This window comes from Pseudophryne corroboree, chromosome 5 (assembly GCF_028390025.1).
Source record: "Pseudophryne corroboree isolate aPseCor3 chromosome 5, aPseCor3.hap2, whole genome shotgun sequence".
Lineage (NCBI taxonomy): Eukaryota > Metazoa > Chordata > Amphibia > Anura > Myobatrachidae > Pseudophryne > Pseudophryne corroboree.
Window position 1 is genome coordinate 230,466,624 of NC_086448.1, and position 14,029 is coordinate 230,480,652.

At 44.9% G+C, this 14,029-nt stretch overlaps 1 protein-coding gene across 2 annotated transcripts in view; it reads right to left on the minus strand.

Moving 5' to 3' along the window:
* RFTN1 (raftlin, lipid raft linker 1) overlaps window positions 1-14,029 on the minus strand; it is a 612,999-nt gene that overhangs the window by 20,022 nt on the left and 578,948 nt on the right. For both annotated transcript variants that reach the window (XM_063922166.1, XM_063922167.1), the window contains exon 8: window positions 2,590-2,693. In XM_063922166.1, the coding sequence (XP_063778236.1) occupies window positions 2,590-2,693 (104 nt within the window). The remainder of the gene's footprint in view (window positions 1-2,589; window positions 2,694-14,029) is intronic.

Consider the following 14,029-nt stretch of genomic DNA (forward strand, 5'->3'; position numbering starts at 1 on the left):
CACCCCACCTGCATGCATTAGTAATCCAAGCTGGATCATCTCCAACACCACTGGCTGGCTGCGTGACTCGTGGGGTTGCACAAGTCGGCTGCAAAATCCAAAAAAGAGACCACGAAACCGTCATCCGGTGGAGATCCTGGCCTCGTCACTCCTCCACAACTGTGGCGCTATGCCTCTGCCACCCCCTCCCCGCCCCCAAACAGCAGCAGGCTGTCAATCACTGACAGTCTGCTGCCGATCTGCGTCTGATGTCGCAGACATGGGGGCGGTGCATGTGCAAAGTACCAAACATTGGGCCTTATACAGCACTGATTGCAATTGCAAGGCTGCTTTTATTTACAATAACATCCAACTCTGCATAGCTCACTTCTCCAGCAACACACCCTCACTGACCATTGCCTATGTGAGCGTGCCCTGTTACAGCCCAATTGCAAGCTGAGATGGCCACACTTAGCATCTCCCATACTACTGTATGCTCCAAAGCACATGCAAAGTGAAAACGTGCAATATAGACTCCACTATCACACTTCAGCCGCAGTGCGGATGCCTGTACTGCAGGCAGACAATATATTGCTTAAGCAAAAACAAAGTCAATGTTCCTTTTCACATTTAGAATATCATCATGATGAGAAATATCCTGACAATTATTCTTTCCACTTACAGACGATGGACTTTAATTTACCATGTGCTCATGCAGCCTACGGATGATCCTGCGAGCTGACAACTCACAAATGAGTTTAATTTGACCTCTGTCTACCAACAGCAAATGAGTCACAGAAATCTGGAACTGTAATAAAACGCACCATTTTTATTCAGTAATCATTCTGTTTGTGCAGGCTTTAGTGACTGATGCAGAGTGAAACCTATGCCAGCTTGCGTACTGTAAATTACATAACATCTGCCCAGATAACCTGCCGCATGCATATGTGACCATGCACATTGAGTGTTTCTGCCACGTCCGCCTGCTTGCATCTGGCGAGGCGGCACAGGGAGGAAAGGGTGTACAATTGTGAGTAGACCGGCACACAGAAGCATATATGTGATACCTACATTGTTTGGGAGTGAGTGGGGGCAGGTTAACAAGATGGAGAGATGTATCTGATGGATTAGAGGCAATACGGTAAATTTACTAAGGTGAGAGTTTTGTAGAACTGGTGATTTTGACCATAGCAACCAATCAGATTGTATCTGTTGTCTTCTAGAAGCAGCTAGATAAATGTTAAGTAGAATCTGATTGGTTGCTATAAGCAACATCACCAGTTGTACAAAACTCCCACCTTAGTAAATTTACCCCAATGTTTAAGTCATATTGATTCCTAATAATGAAGGAAGCAAAGTAAATGGTTGAAAGCATTTGGAGGAAGTGTATGTGCCTAACATGAACCAGGTGCATGCCCCAGTCCGTATGAATATTGCAATAGTTTTAGCTCTGTATACTGTATGTACACATTTGCAGCTTTTTAGTGAACACATTTATATTGCTAATTGGGGTCCATGTGGCCAACTATGTATCAGACCCTTGGTCATAACGGTGATACATTTTAGAATCTTTATGGTGTTTCACATGAAACTCCAAAACTGTGGTCTGTATTGTGTCCTTACACACATACTGTATGGTATAAAAGTGCTATCCTGTTGCTGCTCAGTGCCGTGTTTTGCATGTAGTGATGAGGAAGCACTGCCAGCTTCTAATCTGTGGCCAGTCAGTCGTAGCAGACCCCCCTCTCCAAACACACAGTGTGAATGACATGGAGGCATTAAGGCAGTGGTGAACTCCTATGGCTATGGTCAATGGCTATATTTTCATTTTAAATGTTTTTATCCTACAGTATACACATTACTGTGTTTGAATTTTCTGACTGTATGGATATATGAACTGTATGTTAACAATACTATACAATTTAGCAATTTAAACTTAAACAAGTTTAAAACGGTTTGAACTAGCTTGAAAACATGATTGAACCTGTTCGCTTTGCTCAAATTTAGCTCATATGTTTTATCCTATCTGAAGTTAACACGCCCCCATTTTCCTCAACGCCGCCTGCCCCCCCCCCCCCCACCCTCCCCCCCACCCCTCCCCACAAACACCTCTGGCTGTCAGTCAGTCAGAGGAGTTCACATCCCTGCAATGCGATTGCAGGACCCTTTCTGTGCATGCGCAGATTGGGTCCTGCGCGTGCGCAGTTTCCCAAACATTAGGAAACTGCAGTAAGGATTGCATAAGCAATCCTTAGTGAATTCGGCCCATTTAGCAAAATGTGTAGTGAATATAGCACCCAATTGGGCAGATCTACATTCCTGTCTATAGAAGAATGCAACCACTGCAAAACCCCAATCTTTCAGAACTAATCACTGTATACTTTGTTTGCTGTTGAATGGCACGCTCTGTTAAAGACAGAAGATGTCTAATAAAGGAATAATGCTAAAAGTTTGTAGTTGTTCTATAACAATTGACTTCTATAAAAAGTATGAAATAAGGCAGAATGGTGCACACATTTAGCTTTAATGCTTGTATTGGTCTTCTACCCTGTTACCAGTAAATAGAAATTGACACCACTGAAAATTCATGTTAGTGCAGTTGCTACCTACCTACTGGTGCTTACTATAGGAGTTGAAAGGACGCATGTCAGTTGCCATCCAAATACAGCCAGAGAGTTCAGGAGCGGCATGTAGTCTGTATGCACTTTTAAGTCCTACAAAAACAAACATAATGTTCAATTTCTACTTCAATTACTTAAACATACATAATCTATAAAATACAAATATTGAAAATTAATTTTGTTGTTTTCAAGAGACAGTCACAAATGTTTAATGTGTCCCTGAAGTCTTCTCCTCTAACAATAATGGTTATATGCGAAAGTTAAAAAAAACGCAAGTCCCACCCTTCAAGTGTTAATTGCCACTATTGTGTGCAAGCATGTCCTATTTACGCTAGGCACATTGATGTTGCAAGTGAAAATAGCTGCAACTGTGATTGTGCTAAATGTTGTTCTCTACTAACACCAGGAGCTATGTGGGTTAGGGTGTTCCTTGCACTAAAGTATGTGGGCTAGAGTGTTTCTTGCATTAAAGTATGTGGGTTAAGGTGTCTTTGCAATAGAGTATGTGGTTTAGGATGTCCTTGCACTAGAGTATGTGGGCTAGAGTGTTCCTTGCACTATAGTACAGTATGTGGGTTAAGATGTCTTTGCACTAGAGTATGTGGGTTAGGATGTCCTTGCACTACAGTATGTGGGTTAGGATGTTTCTTGCACTACAATATGTGGGTTAGGATGTCCTTGCACTACAGTATGTGGGTTAAGGTGTTAATTACACTATCTGAGTTAGGGTGTTCCTTGCACTACAGTATGTGGGTTAGGATGTTTCTTGCACTACAATATGTGGGTTAGGATGTCCTTGCACTACAGTATGTGGGTTAGGATGTTTCTTGCACTACAATATGTGGGTTAGGATGTCCTTGCACTACAGTATGTGGGTTAAGGTGTTAATTACACTATCTGAGTTAGGGTGTTCCTTGCACTACAGTACGTGGGTTAGGATGTCCTTGCACTACAGTATGTGGGTTAAGGTGTTAATTACACTATCTGAGTTAGGGTGTTCCTTGCACTACCGTACGTGGGTTAGGATGTTCCTTGCACTACAGTATGTGGGTTAAGATGTCTTTGCACTAGAGTATGTGGGATAGGATGTCCTTGCAATTACAGTATGTGGGTTAGGATGTCATTGCACTACAGTACGTAGTTTTTTAGTACGTTTTTTAGAATATTCCTTGAGGGTTGTGTGTTAGGATGCCCTTACACTACAGTATGTGGGTTAGGGTGTTCCTTGCGCTATTTTGGTTTGGGTGTTCCTTGCCGTCAGTATGTTGGTTAGGGTGTTCATTGCACTACAGCATGGGGGTTAGGGTGTTCCTTGCGCTATTTTGGTTTGGGTGTTCCTTGCAGTGGTTTGGGTGTTCCTTAGGGTGTTCATTGCACTACAGCATGGGGGTTAGGGGGTTAGGGTGTTCCTTGCGCTATTTTGGTTTGGGTGTTCCTTGCAGTGGTTTGGGTGTTCCTTAGGGTGTTCATTGCACTACAGCATGGGGGTTAGGGTGTTCCTTGCGCTATTTTGGTTTGGGTGTTCCTTGCAGTCAGTATGTTGGTTAGGGTGTTCATTGCACTACAGCATGGGGGTTAGGCAGAGGCATTTTAACAGAGGAGGGGGTCCGTGTGCACCTCCGGGTGGGTCGCCTCCTCTGTATCTCGCAGTAGTCTCCGGCATTGTGCCAGAGTCTACTGCGCAAGTGCAGATCTCCGGAAACATGTTGCACGCCATGTTCCGGAGACCAATTTGGCTACTGCGCATGCACGGCGGCCATTTTGGCAGCAATTTTCACAGCAACAGCAGCGCCCGACGCTGGATTCTGAAAAGGTAAGTATTATAAATGGGTGCAGTGTGTGCACATTGCACCCATTATAGAAACAACTATGGGGTTAGGGTGTCCCGTGCACTACAGTATGTAGGTTAGTGTGTCCTTGCACTATTTAGGTTAGGGTGTTCTTTGCACTACAGTATTTGGGTTAGGGTGTTTCTTGCACTACAGTATGTGGGTTAGGGTGTTCCTTGCACTACAGTATGTTGGTGGGGGTGTTCCTTACACTACAGTATGGGAGTTAGGGTATCCTTGCACTAGAGTATGTGGATTAGGATGTTCTTGCACTATTTAAGTTAGGGTGTTTCTTGCACTATAGTATGTAGGTTAGGGTGTTTCTTGCACTACAGTATGTGGGTTAGGGTGTTTTCTGCACTACAGTATACTTTACACATCATTACACATCTTTCTTTTCACCATTATCATGTTCTTTCACACTTCCGACCTAGGCCCAGATTTATCAAGCCTTGGAGAGTGATTAATTGCATGGTGATAAAGTACTAACCAATCAGCTCCTGTCATTTTTCAAACACCTGTAACATGGCACTTAGGAGCTGGTTGGCTGGTACTTTATCACTCTCCAAAGCTTGATAAATCTGGGCCCTAGTTCTTTGATACACCTATGTCCTCACACACTGGTTGGAATGCCTGTACTAAGGATACAACACAGCTAATAGAAAAATGTGAATGATATAAGGGGATACGGTCGTTAGGTCGACACTCAGGTCGACCACTGAAGGTTGACATGCATTAGGTCGACAGGGACACTAGGTCGACATGTACTAGGTCGACAGGTCAAAAGGTCGACATGAGTTCTTCACATTTTTCATTTTTTTTCCTTGACTTTTTGGACTTTTTCATACTTTACGATCCACGTGGACTACAATTGGGAACGGTAACCCGAGCGCAGCGAGGCACCTTGCCCGCAGCATGGCGAGCAAAGCGAGCCCTGCAAGGGGATACGGTGCACCAATTGGGGTTCCCCGTCACTTTTCGACACCAGAAAAAGTCCAAAAACCCATGTCGACCTTTTGACCTGTCGACCTAGAACATGTCAACCTAATGACCATGTCAAACTAGTGTCCCTGTCGACCTAATGCATGTCGACCTTCAGTGGTCGACATAATGACTGTCGACCCATACCCGATATAAGAAATATAGGTTAGACCCTCTAACATGACCACATCCACTCAATATAAAATAATGCAAATATAATATCCCACTTATTTCATTATTACAATAACCTGGGCTGAGCTACGTAATTGATGATGAAAACACCTCTTTCCCCAGTAAGTTAATTCATCACAGGACGTAACTGCTATAGTAAATTATGTGGGAGTTTGAGGAGCTGGGCACTTTGCAGTATAAATATTGATTTTATAGTTTCTATTGATTCATTTTATTTATTAACAAGTTTTTATGAGCTAAACAAATAATTTGTCCTTGGCAAATAAATATTTCATAAGTTCTGCGTAAGATTTACATTCAAACAAGAACTTCTGAATGTTTAAATTCTGCTTTTGCTTTGCCACTCAGCAGCAAGCTATTCCACATTAGATTTGTGTTTCTTATCTCGCACCAATAATGGATCTTGGATACGGAAAGTCAGTTAACTCTATGTTGTGATAGGCTTGGGAACACGTACATTTTATTCAGTTTGGGAATGATGGAAGATATAATATTTTTTCAAGGAATCCTATGAAAATAGCCATTTTCGGGGATACACATAAAAATTAAGTATCCTGTAAATGTAATAAGGGGTAACCACTGCTGCAGTCCTTCCATTTTCATTTCCAAAGGATCCCCCCCACCATTAGATGCTACTTGCAAATGCATGGTCCGATGACTACACATGTGCAGGAAGAATGTGGAGTCCAGACTGCTGTGATTTGCAATTTGGGAGATTGGCCACATACAGTATATCTAAAATATTAACATTAAGACAGGCAATGGTGCATCAAACAAACATAAATCTAGATATGGAAATAAAACGTCATTAGTATTGATATAGAATAGTGAATGTAAAATGAACCATTTTGTATCCCTGAAGGAGCAAAACTGAAATGAGATTTGAGAGACAATATATTCCTGCAAAGAAACAGTATACAGCCTGAGTATAAAGATAATATGCGACTGTTGCTAAATAATTTAGTCAGCATAAAAGTGTGTGGTTTGGAGGGTTCGCAATTTCTAAGACCCTCTATCAAAAACGTCCAATCTGAGCTAGATACTAATTGAGCTTTGCAAATAACTTTGATGGAATAATTTTCAACAGAAAATTTATATTTCCTTGATTGGATTTTACAGTTGTAATTGCATTGAACTCTCCTTTATTTAATCATCTAAAAACAGCTCACAATAGTTATAATAGCATTGTTATAATACTATCTAGCCGTGGAGCTATCATAATACTTACTGTAGTAAATGCATTTTTAATGCATTTCATTGAGCACTTCTTTTAATTACCTGGTTTTATTGTGAACCTAACAAAGGTCAAGTTTTATTTTCTCATTTCCTCTATTTAGACTCATATCCACTTTTATTATGGCACATAGCACAGATTGTAAGGGTTAAGCTTTTCCTCTTAGATATTGCAGTGACGTGATGCAAAAATAAAAGTTATGGTAGAACTTACCCTCGTTAACTCTTTGTCTTCGAGGTCCATTGGATCCACAGGGTTAACCTTGGGTTATGCTTGGCAGAGACCAGGCTCAGGCACCATACAGCAAAGCTTTTGAGCATCCCAGGATGCACTGTGTCCCTTTCCCCTCATACCCATCCCACAGCTCAGGCTATTCAGTTTTAGTTAATAAGCCCAAAGCAGGAGCTGGAGAGGAGTGCAGGTAGAGTGGTACACACAGGAAACACATCATCACTTGTAGGAGAAGGGAAATGGTAACAGAGAAGAGTAACCAACTGAAGCTAGGTGCATCAGGGTGGGCACCCTGTGGAGCCCATGGACCTCAAAAAAAAAAATAAGAATTTACTTACCGATAATTCTATTTCTCGTAGTCCGTAGTGGATGCTGGGGACTCCGTCAGGACCATGGGGTTTAGCGGCTCCGCAGGAGACAGGGCACAATAATAAAAGCTTTAGGATCAGGTGGTGTGCACTGGCTCCTCCCCCTATGACCCTCCTCCAAGCCTCAGTTAGGATACTGTGCCCGGACGAGCGTGCATAATAAGGAAGGATATTGAATCCCGGGTAAGACTCATACCAGCCACACCAATCACACCGTACAACCTGTGATCTGAACCCAGTTAACAGTATGATAACAACGAAGGAGCCTCTGAAAAGATGGCTCACAACAAGAATAACCCGATTTTTGTAACAATAACTATGTACAAGTATTGCAGACAATCCGCACTTGGGATGGGCGCCCAGCATCCACTACGGACTACGAGAAATAGAATTATCGGTAAGTAAATTCTTATTTTCTCTAACGTCCTAAGTGGATGCTGGGGACTCCGTCAGGACCATGGGGATTATACCAAAGCTCCCAAACGGGCGGGAGAGTGCGGATGACTCTGCAGCACCGAATGAGAGAACTCCAGGTCCTCCTCAGTCAGGGTGTGCCCCTGACCAAGTAGCAGCTCGGCAAAGTTGTAAAGCCGAGACCCCTCGGGCAGCCGCCCAAGATGAGCCCACTTCCTTGTGGAATGGGCTTTTACTGATTTTGGCTGTGGCAAGCCTGCCACAGAATGTGCAAGCTGAATTGTACTACAAATCCAGCGAGCAATCGTCTGCTTAGAAGCAGGAACACCCATCTTGTTGGGTGCATACAGGCTAAACAGCGAGTCAGATTTTCTGACTCCAGTCGTCCTGGAAACATATATTTTCAGGGCCCTGCCAACGTCAAGTAACTTGGAGTCCTCCAAGTCCCTAGTAGCCGCAGGTACCACAATAGGTTGGTTCATGTGAAAAACAGAAAACACCTTAAGGAGAAATTGAGGACGAGTCCTCAATTCTGCCCTGTCAGAATGAAAAATTAAGTAAGGGCTTTTATATGATAAAGCCGCCCATTCTGACACACGCCTGGCTGAAGCCAGGGCTAATAGAATCTTCACCTTCCATGTGAAATATTTTAATTCCACAGTGGTGAGTGGATCAAACCAATGTGACTTTAGGAAACTCAAAACAACATTGAGATCCCAAGGTGCCACTGGGGGCACAAAAGGAGGCTGTATATGCAGTACCCCTTTTACAAACGTCTGAACTTCAGGCACTGAAGCCAGTTCTTTCTGGAAGAAATTTGACAGGGTCGAAATTTGAACCTTAATGGACCCTAATATTAGGCCCATAGACAGTCCTGTTTTCAGGAAATGTAGGAAAACGACCCAGTTGGAATTCCTCTGTAGGGACCTTCTTGGCCTCACACCACGCAACATATTTTCGCCAAATGCGGTGAAAATGTTTTGCGGTTACATCCTTCCTGGCTTCGACCAGGGTAGGGATGACTTCATCTGGAATGCCCTTTCAGGATCCGGCGTTCAACTGCCATGCCGTCAAATGCAGCCGCGGTAAGTCTTGGAACAGACAAGGCCCCTGCTGGAGCAGGTCCTTTCTTAAAGGTAGAGGCCACGGTTCTTCCGTGAGCATCTCTTGAAGTTCCGGGTACCAAGTCCTTCTTGACCCATCCGGAACCACGAGTATCGTTCTTACTCATCTCCTTCTTATGATTCTCAGTACTTTTGGTATGAGATGCATAGGAGGGAACACATACCCTGACTGGTACACCCACAGTGTTACCAGAGCGTCCACCGCTATTGCCTGAGGGTCCCTTGACCTGGCGCAATATTTGTCTAGTTTTTTGTTCAGGCGGGACGCCATCATGTCCACCTTTGGTTTTTCCCAACGGTTTACAATCATGTGGAAGACTTCCCGCTGAAGTCCCCACTCTCCCGGGTGGAGGTTATGCCTGCTGAGGAAGTTTGCTTCCCAGTTTTCCACTCCCGGAATTAACACTGCTGAGAGTGTTATCACATGATTTTTCGCCCAGCGAAGAATCCTTGCAGTTTCTGCCATTTCCCTCCTGCTTCATGTGCCGCCCTGTCTGTTTACGTGGGCGACTGCCGTGATGTTGTCCCACTGGATCAATACCGGCTGACCTTGAAGCAGAGGTCTTGCTAAGCTTAGAGCCTTGTAAATTGCCCTTAGCTCCCGTATATTTATGTGGAGAGAAGTCTCCAGACTTGATCACACTCCCTGGAAATTTTTTCCTTGTGTGACTGCTCCCCAGCCACTCAGGCTGGCATCCGTGGTCACCAGGACCCAGTCCTGAATGTCGAATCTGCGGCCCTTTCATAGATGAGCACTCTGCAGCCACCGCAGAAGAAAACACCCTCGTCCTTGGAGACAGGGTTATCCGCTGATGCATCTGAAGATGCGATCCGGACCATTTTCCCAGCAGATTCCACTGAAAGGTTCTTGCGTGAAATCTACCGAATGGGATCGCTTTGTAAGAAACCACCATTTTTCACAGGACCCTTGTGCAATGATGCACTGATACTTTTCCTGGTTTTAGGAGGTTCCTGACTAGCTCGGATAACTCCCTGGTCTTCTTCTCCGGGAGAAAACATCCTTTTCTGGACTGTGTCCAGAATCATTCCTAGGAACATTAGACGTGTCGTCGGAAAAAGCTGCGATTTTGGAATATTTAGAATCCACTCGTGCTGTCGTAGAACTACTTGAGATAGTGCTACTCCGACCGCCAACTGTTCTCTGGACCTTGCCCTTATCAGGAAAGCGTCCATATTTCTTTTAGGAAGAATCATCATTTCGGCCATTACCATGGTAAAGACCCGGGGTGCCGTGGACAATCCAAACGGCAGCGTCTGAACTGATAGTGACAGTTCTGTACCACGAACCTGAGATAACCTTGGTGAGAAGGGCAAAATTTGGACATGTAGGTAAGCGTCCCTGATATCCAGTGACACCATATCGTCCTGGTTCGCTATCACTGCTCTGAGTGACTCCATCTTGATTTGAACCCTTGTATGTAATTGTTCAAATCTTTTAGATCTCACCGAGCCGTTTGGCTTCAGTACCACAATATAGTGTGGAATAATACCCCTTCCCTTGTTGTAGGAGGGGTACTTTGATTATCACCTGCTGGGAATACAGCCTGTGAATTTTTTTCCAATACTGCCTCCCTGTCGGAGGGAGACGTTGGTAAAGCAGACTTCAGGAACTTGTGAGGGGAAGACGTCTCGAATTTCCAATGTACACCTGGGATACTACGTGTAGGATCCAGGAGTCCACTTGCGAGTGAGCCCACTGCGTGCTGAAACTCTTGAGATGACCCCCCCACCGCACCTGAGTCCGCTTGTATGGCCCCAGCGTCATGCTGCGGACTTGGCAGAAGCTGTGGAGGACTTCTGTTTCTGGGAATGGGCTGCCTGCTGCAGTCTTCTTCCCTTTCCTCTAACCCTGGGCAGATATGACTGGCCTTTTGCCCGCCTGCCTTTATGGGTACGAAAGGACTGAGACTGAAAAGACTGTGTCCTTTTCTGCTGAGATGTGACTTGGGGTAACAAAAGTGGATTTTCCAGCTGTTGCCATGGCCACCAGGTCCGATGGACCGCCCCTTTATACGGCAATACTTCCATGTGCCGTCTGGAATCTGCATCACCTGACCACTGTCGTGTCTATAAACATCGTCTGGCAGATATGGACATCACATCTACTCTTGATGCCAGAATGCAAATATCCCTCTGCGCATCTCGCATATATAGAAATGCATCCTTAAAATGCTCTATAGTCAATAAAATATTGTTCCCGTCAAGGGTATCAATATTTTCAGTCAGGAAATCCGACCAAGCCCCCCCAGCGCTGCACATCCAGGCTGAGGCGATTGCTGGTCGTAGTATAACACCAGTATGTGTGTATATACTTTTTAGGATATTTTTCAGCTTCCTATCAGCTGCTCTTTGAGGGCGGCCGTATCTGGAGACGGTAACGCCACTTGTTTTTATAAGCGTGTGAGCGCCTTATCCACCCTAAGGTGTGTTTCCCAACTCGCCCTCACTTCTGGCGGGAAAGGGTATACCTCCAATAATTTTCTATCGGAGGAAACCCACGTATCATCACACACTTTAATTTATCTGATTCAGGAAAAACTACAAGTAGATTATTCCCACCCTACATAATACCCTTATTTGTGGTACTTGTAGTATCAGAAATATGTAACACCTCCTTCATTGCCCTTAACATGTAACGTGTGGCCCTAAAGGAAAATACGTTTGTTTCTTCACCGTCGACACTGAAGTCAGTGTTCGTGTCTGTGTCTGTGTCGACCAACTGAGGTAAATGGGCGTTTTTACAAGCCCCTGACGGTGTCTGAGACGCCTGGACAGGTACTAATTTGTTTGCCGGCCGTCTCATGTCGTCAACCGACCTTGCATCGTGTTGACATTATCACGTAATTCCTAAATAAGCCATCCATTCCGGTGTCGACTCCCTAGAGAGTGACATCACCAATACAGGCAATTTGCTCCGCCTCCTCACCAACATCGTCCTCCTACATGTCGACACACACGTACCGACACACAGCACACACACAGGGAATGCTCTGATAGAGGACAGGACCCCACTAGCCCTTTGGGGAGACAGAGGGAGAGTTTGCCAGCACACACCAAAAACGCTATAATTATACAGGGACAACCCCTTATACAAGTGTTTTCCCTTATAGCATTTTCACATATGTAATCATATCGCCAAATAAGTGCCCCCCCTCTCTGTTTTAACCCTGTTTCTGTAGTGCAGTGCAGGGGAGAGCCTGGGAGCCTTCCTCACAGCAGAGCTGAGCAGGAAAATGGCGCCGTGTGCTGAGGAGAATAGGCCCCGCCCCCTAAAACGGCGGGCTCTTCTCCCGGAGTTTGTGAGATCTGGCAGGGGTTAAATACATCCATATAGCCTCAAGGGCTATATGTGATGTATTTTAGCCATAAAAAAGGTATAATACATTGCTGCCCAGGGCGCCCCCCCCAGCGCCCTGCACCCTCAGTGACCGCTGGTATGAAGTGTGCTGACAACAATGGCGCACAGCTGCAGTGCTGTGCGCTACCTTATGAAGACTGAAAGTCTTCTGCCGCCTGTTTCTGGACCTCTGGACCTCTTCAACTTCGGCATCTGCAAGGGGGGTCGGCGGCACGGCTCCGGGACGAACCCCAGGGTGAGACCTGTGTTCCGACTCCCTCTGGAGCTAATGGTGTCCAGTAGCCTAAGAAGCAAATCCATCCTGCACGCAGGTGAGTTTACTTCTCTCCCCTAAGTCCCTCGTAGCAGTGAGCCTGTTGCCAGCAGGACTCACTGAAAATAAAAAACCTAACTTAAACTTAGATTGCACCCTTCTCGGCCGGGCACAAAGATCTAACTGAGGCTTGGAGGAGGGTCATAGGGGGAGGAGCCAGTGCACACCACCTGATCCTAAAGCTTTTATTATTGTGCCCTGTCTCCTGCGGAGCCGCTAAACCCCATGGTCCTGACGGAGTCCCCAGCATCCACTTAGGACGTTAGAGAAAAACAGGTAACAAGGGTAAGTTTTACATTACTCTTATTTTCTTCTTCAGGGTCCATAGTCTCCATATGGTTAACCTTTGGGAAGTCCCAAAGCAGTTGTAATAGGAAGGGAACTGTCCTTAGCTGAAAGGAGGACATTGCAGCCAAAGATTGCATCCTGAGAGGCAAACGTAGCAAAGGCATAGAACCTAACAAACGTGGGCAGAAGACCACGTAGTGGCCTTGCATAGTTGTTCAGCCACAGCAGGCTGCCCATGAAGGTCCCACAGAGCGGGTAGAATGAGCATAGACTGTACTTGGAACTGGAAGATCAACCTGTGTGTAATCCTGTGAGATGGTCATGCGGAGCCAACGTGCCACATTTGTTTACTTAACACAAAAAATGAGTGGGACTCAAAACAGAAGGCGCTTATTAACAATCACAATAAAAATTTAAAACACAAGGGGGGTAATTCCAAGTTGATCGCAGCAGGAAATTTTTTAGCAGTTGGGCAAAACCATGTGCACTGCAGGGGAGGCAGATGTAACATGTGCAGAGAGAGTTAGATTTGGGTGTGATGTGATCAATCTGCAATCTAAATTGCAGTGTAAAAATAAAGCAGCCAGTATTTACCCTGCACAGAAATAAAATAACCCACCCAAATCTAACTCTCTCTGCACATGTTATATCTGCCTCCCCTGCAGTGCACATGGTTTTGCCCAACTGCTAAAAAAAGTTCCTGCTGCGATCAACTTGGAATTACCCCCAATATACGTCCCTGTAGTTATAGATGGAAGATGTCTCTATAACGCAATTTCAGGAACCTTTTTCCTTTTCCAGGGATTTTCTCTCAAGATGATGAGGGCATGTAAAAAAGCAATAATATACACACGTGTCATAAAGTTTATACAAAAAGTCTTTATGTGATGCACACACAGATACAGGGGCGGATCCAGAAGAAAATTATAGGGGGGGCACCATGGAAGGGGCAAGTACATTTGCGTGCGGCTTCGGTGCATGTGAGGTGGCGCTTCTTATATAATGCCCACAGTTGTAGCGCTCATTATGCAATGTCCACTGTACTGGTAGTGCCCCTTATATAGACCCCATAGTAG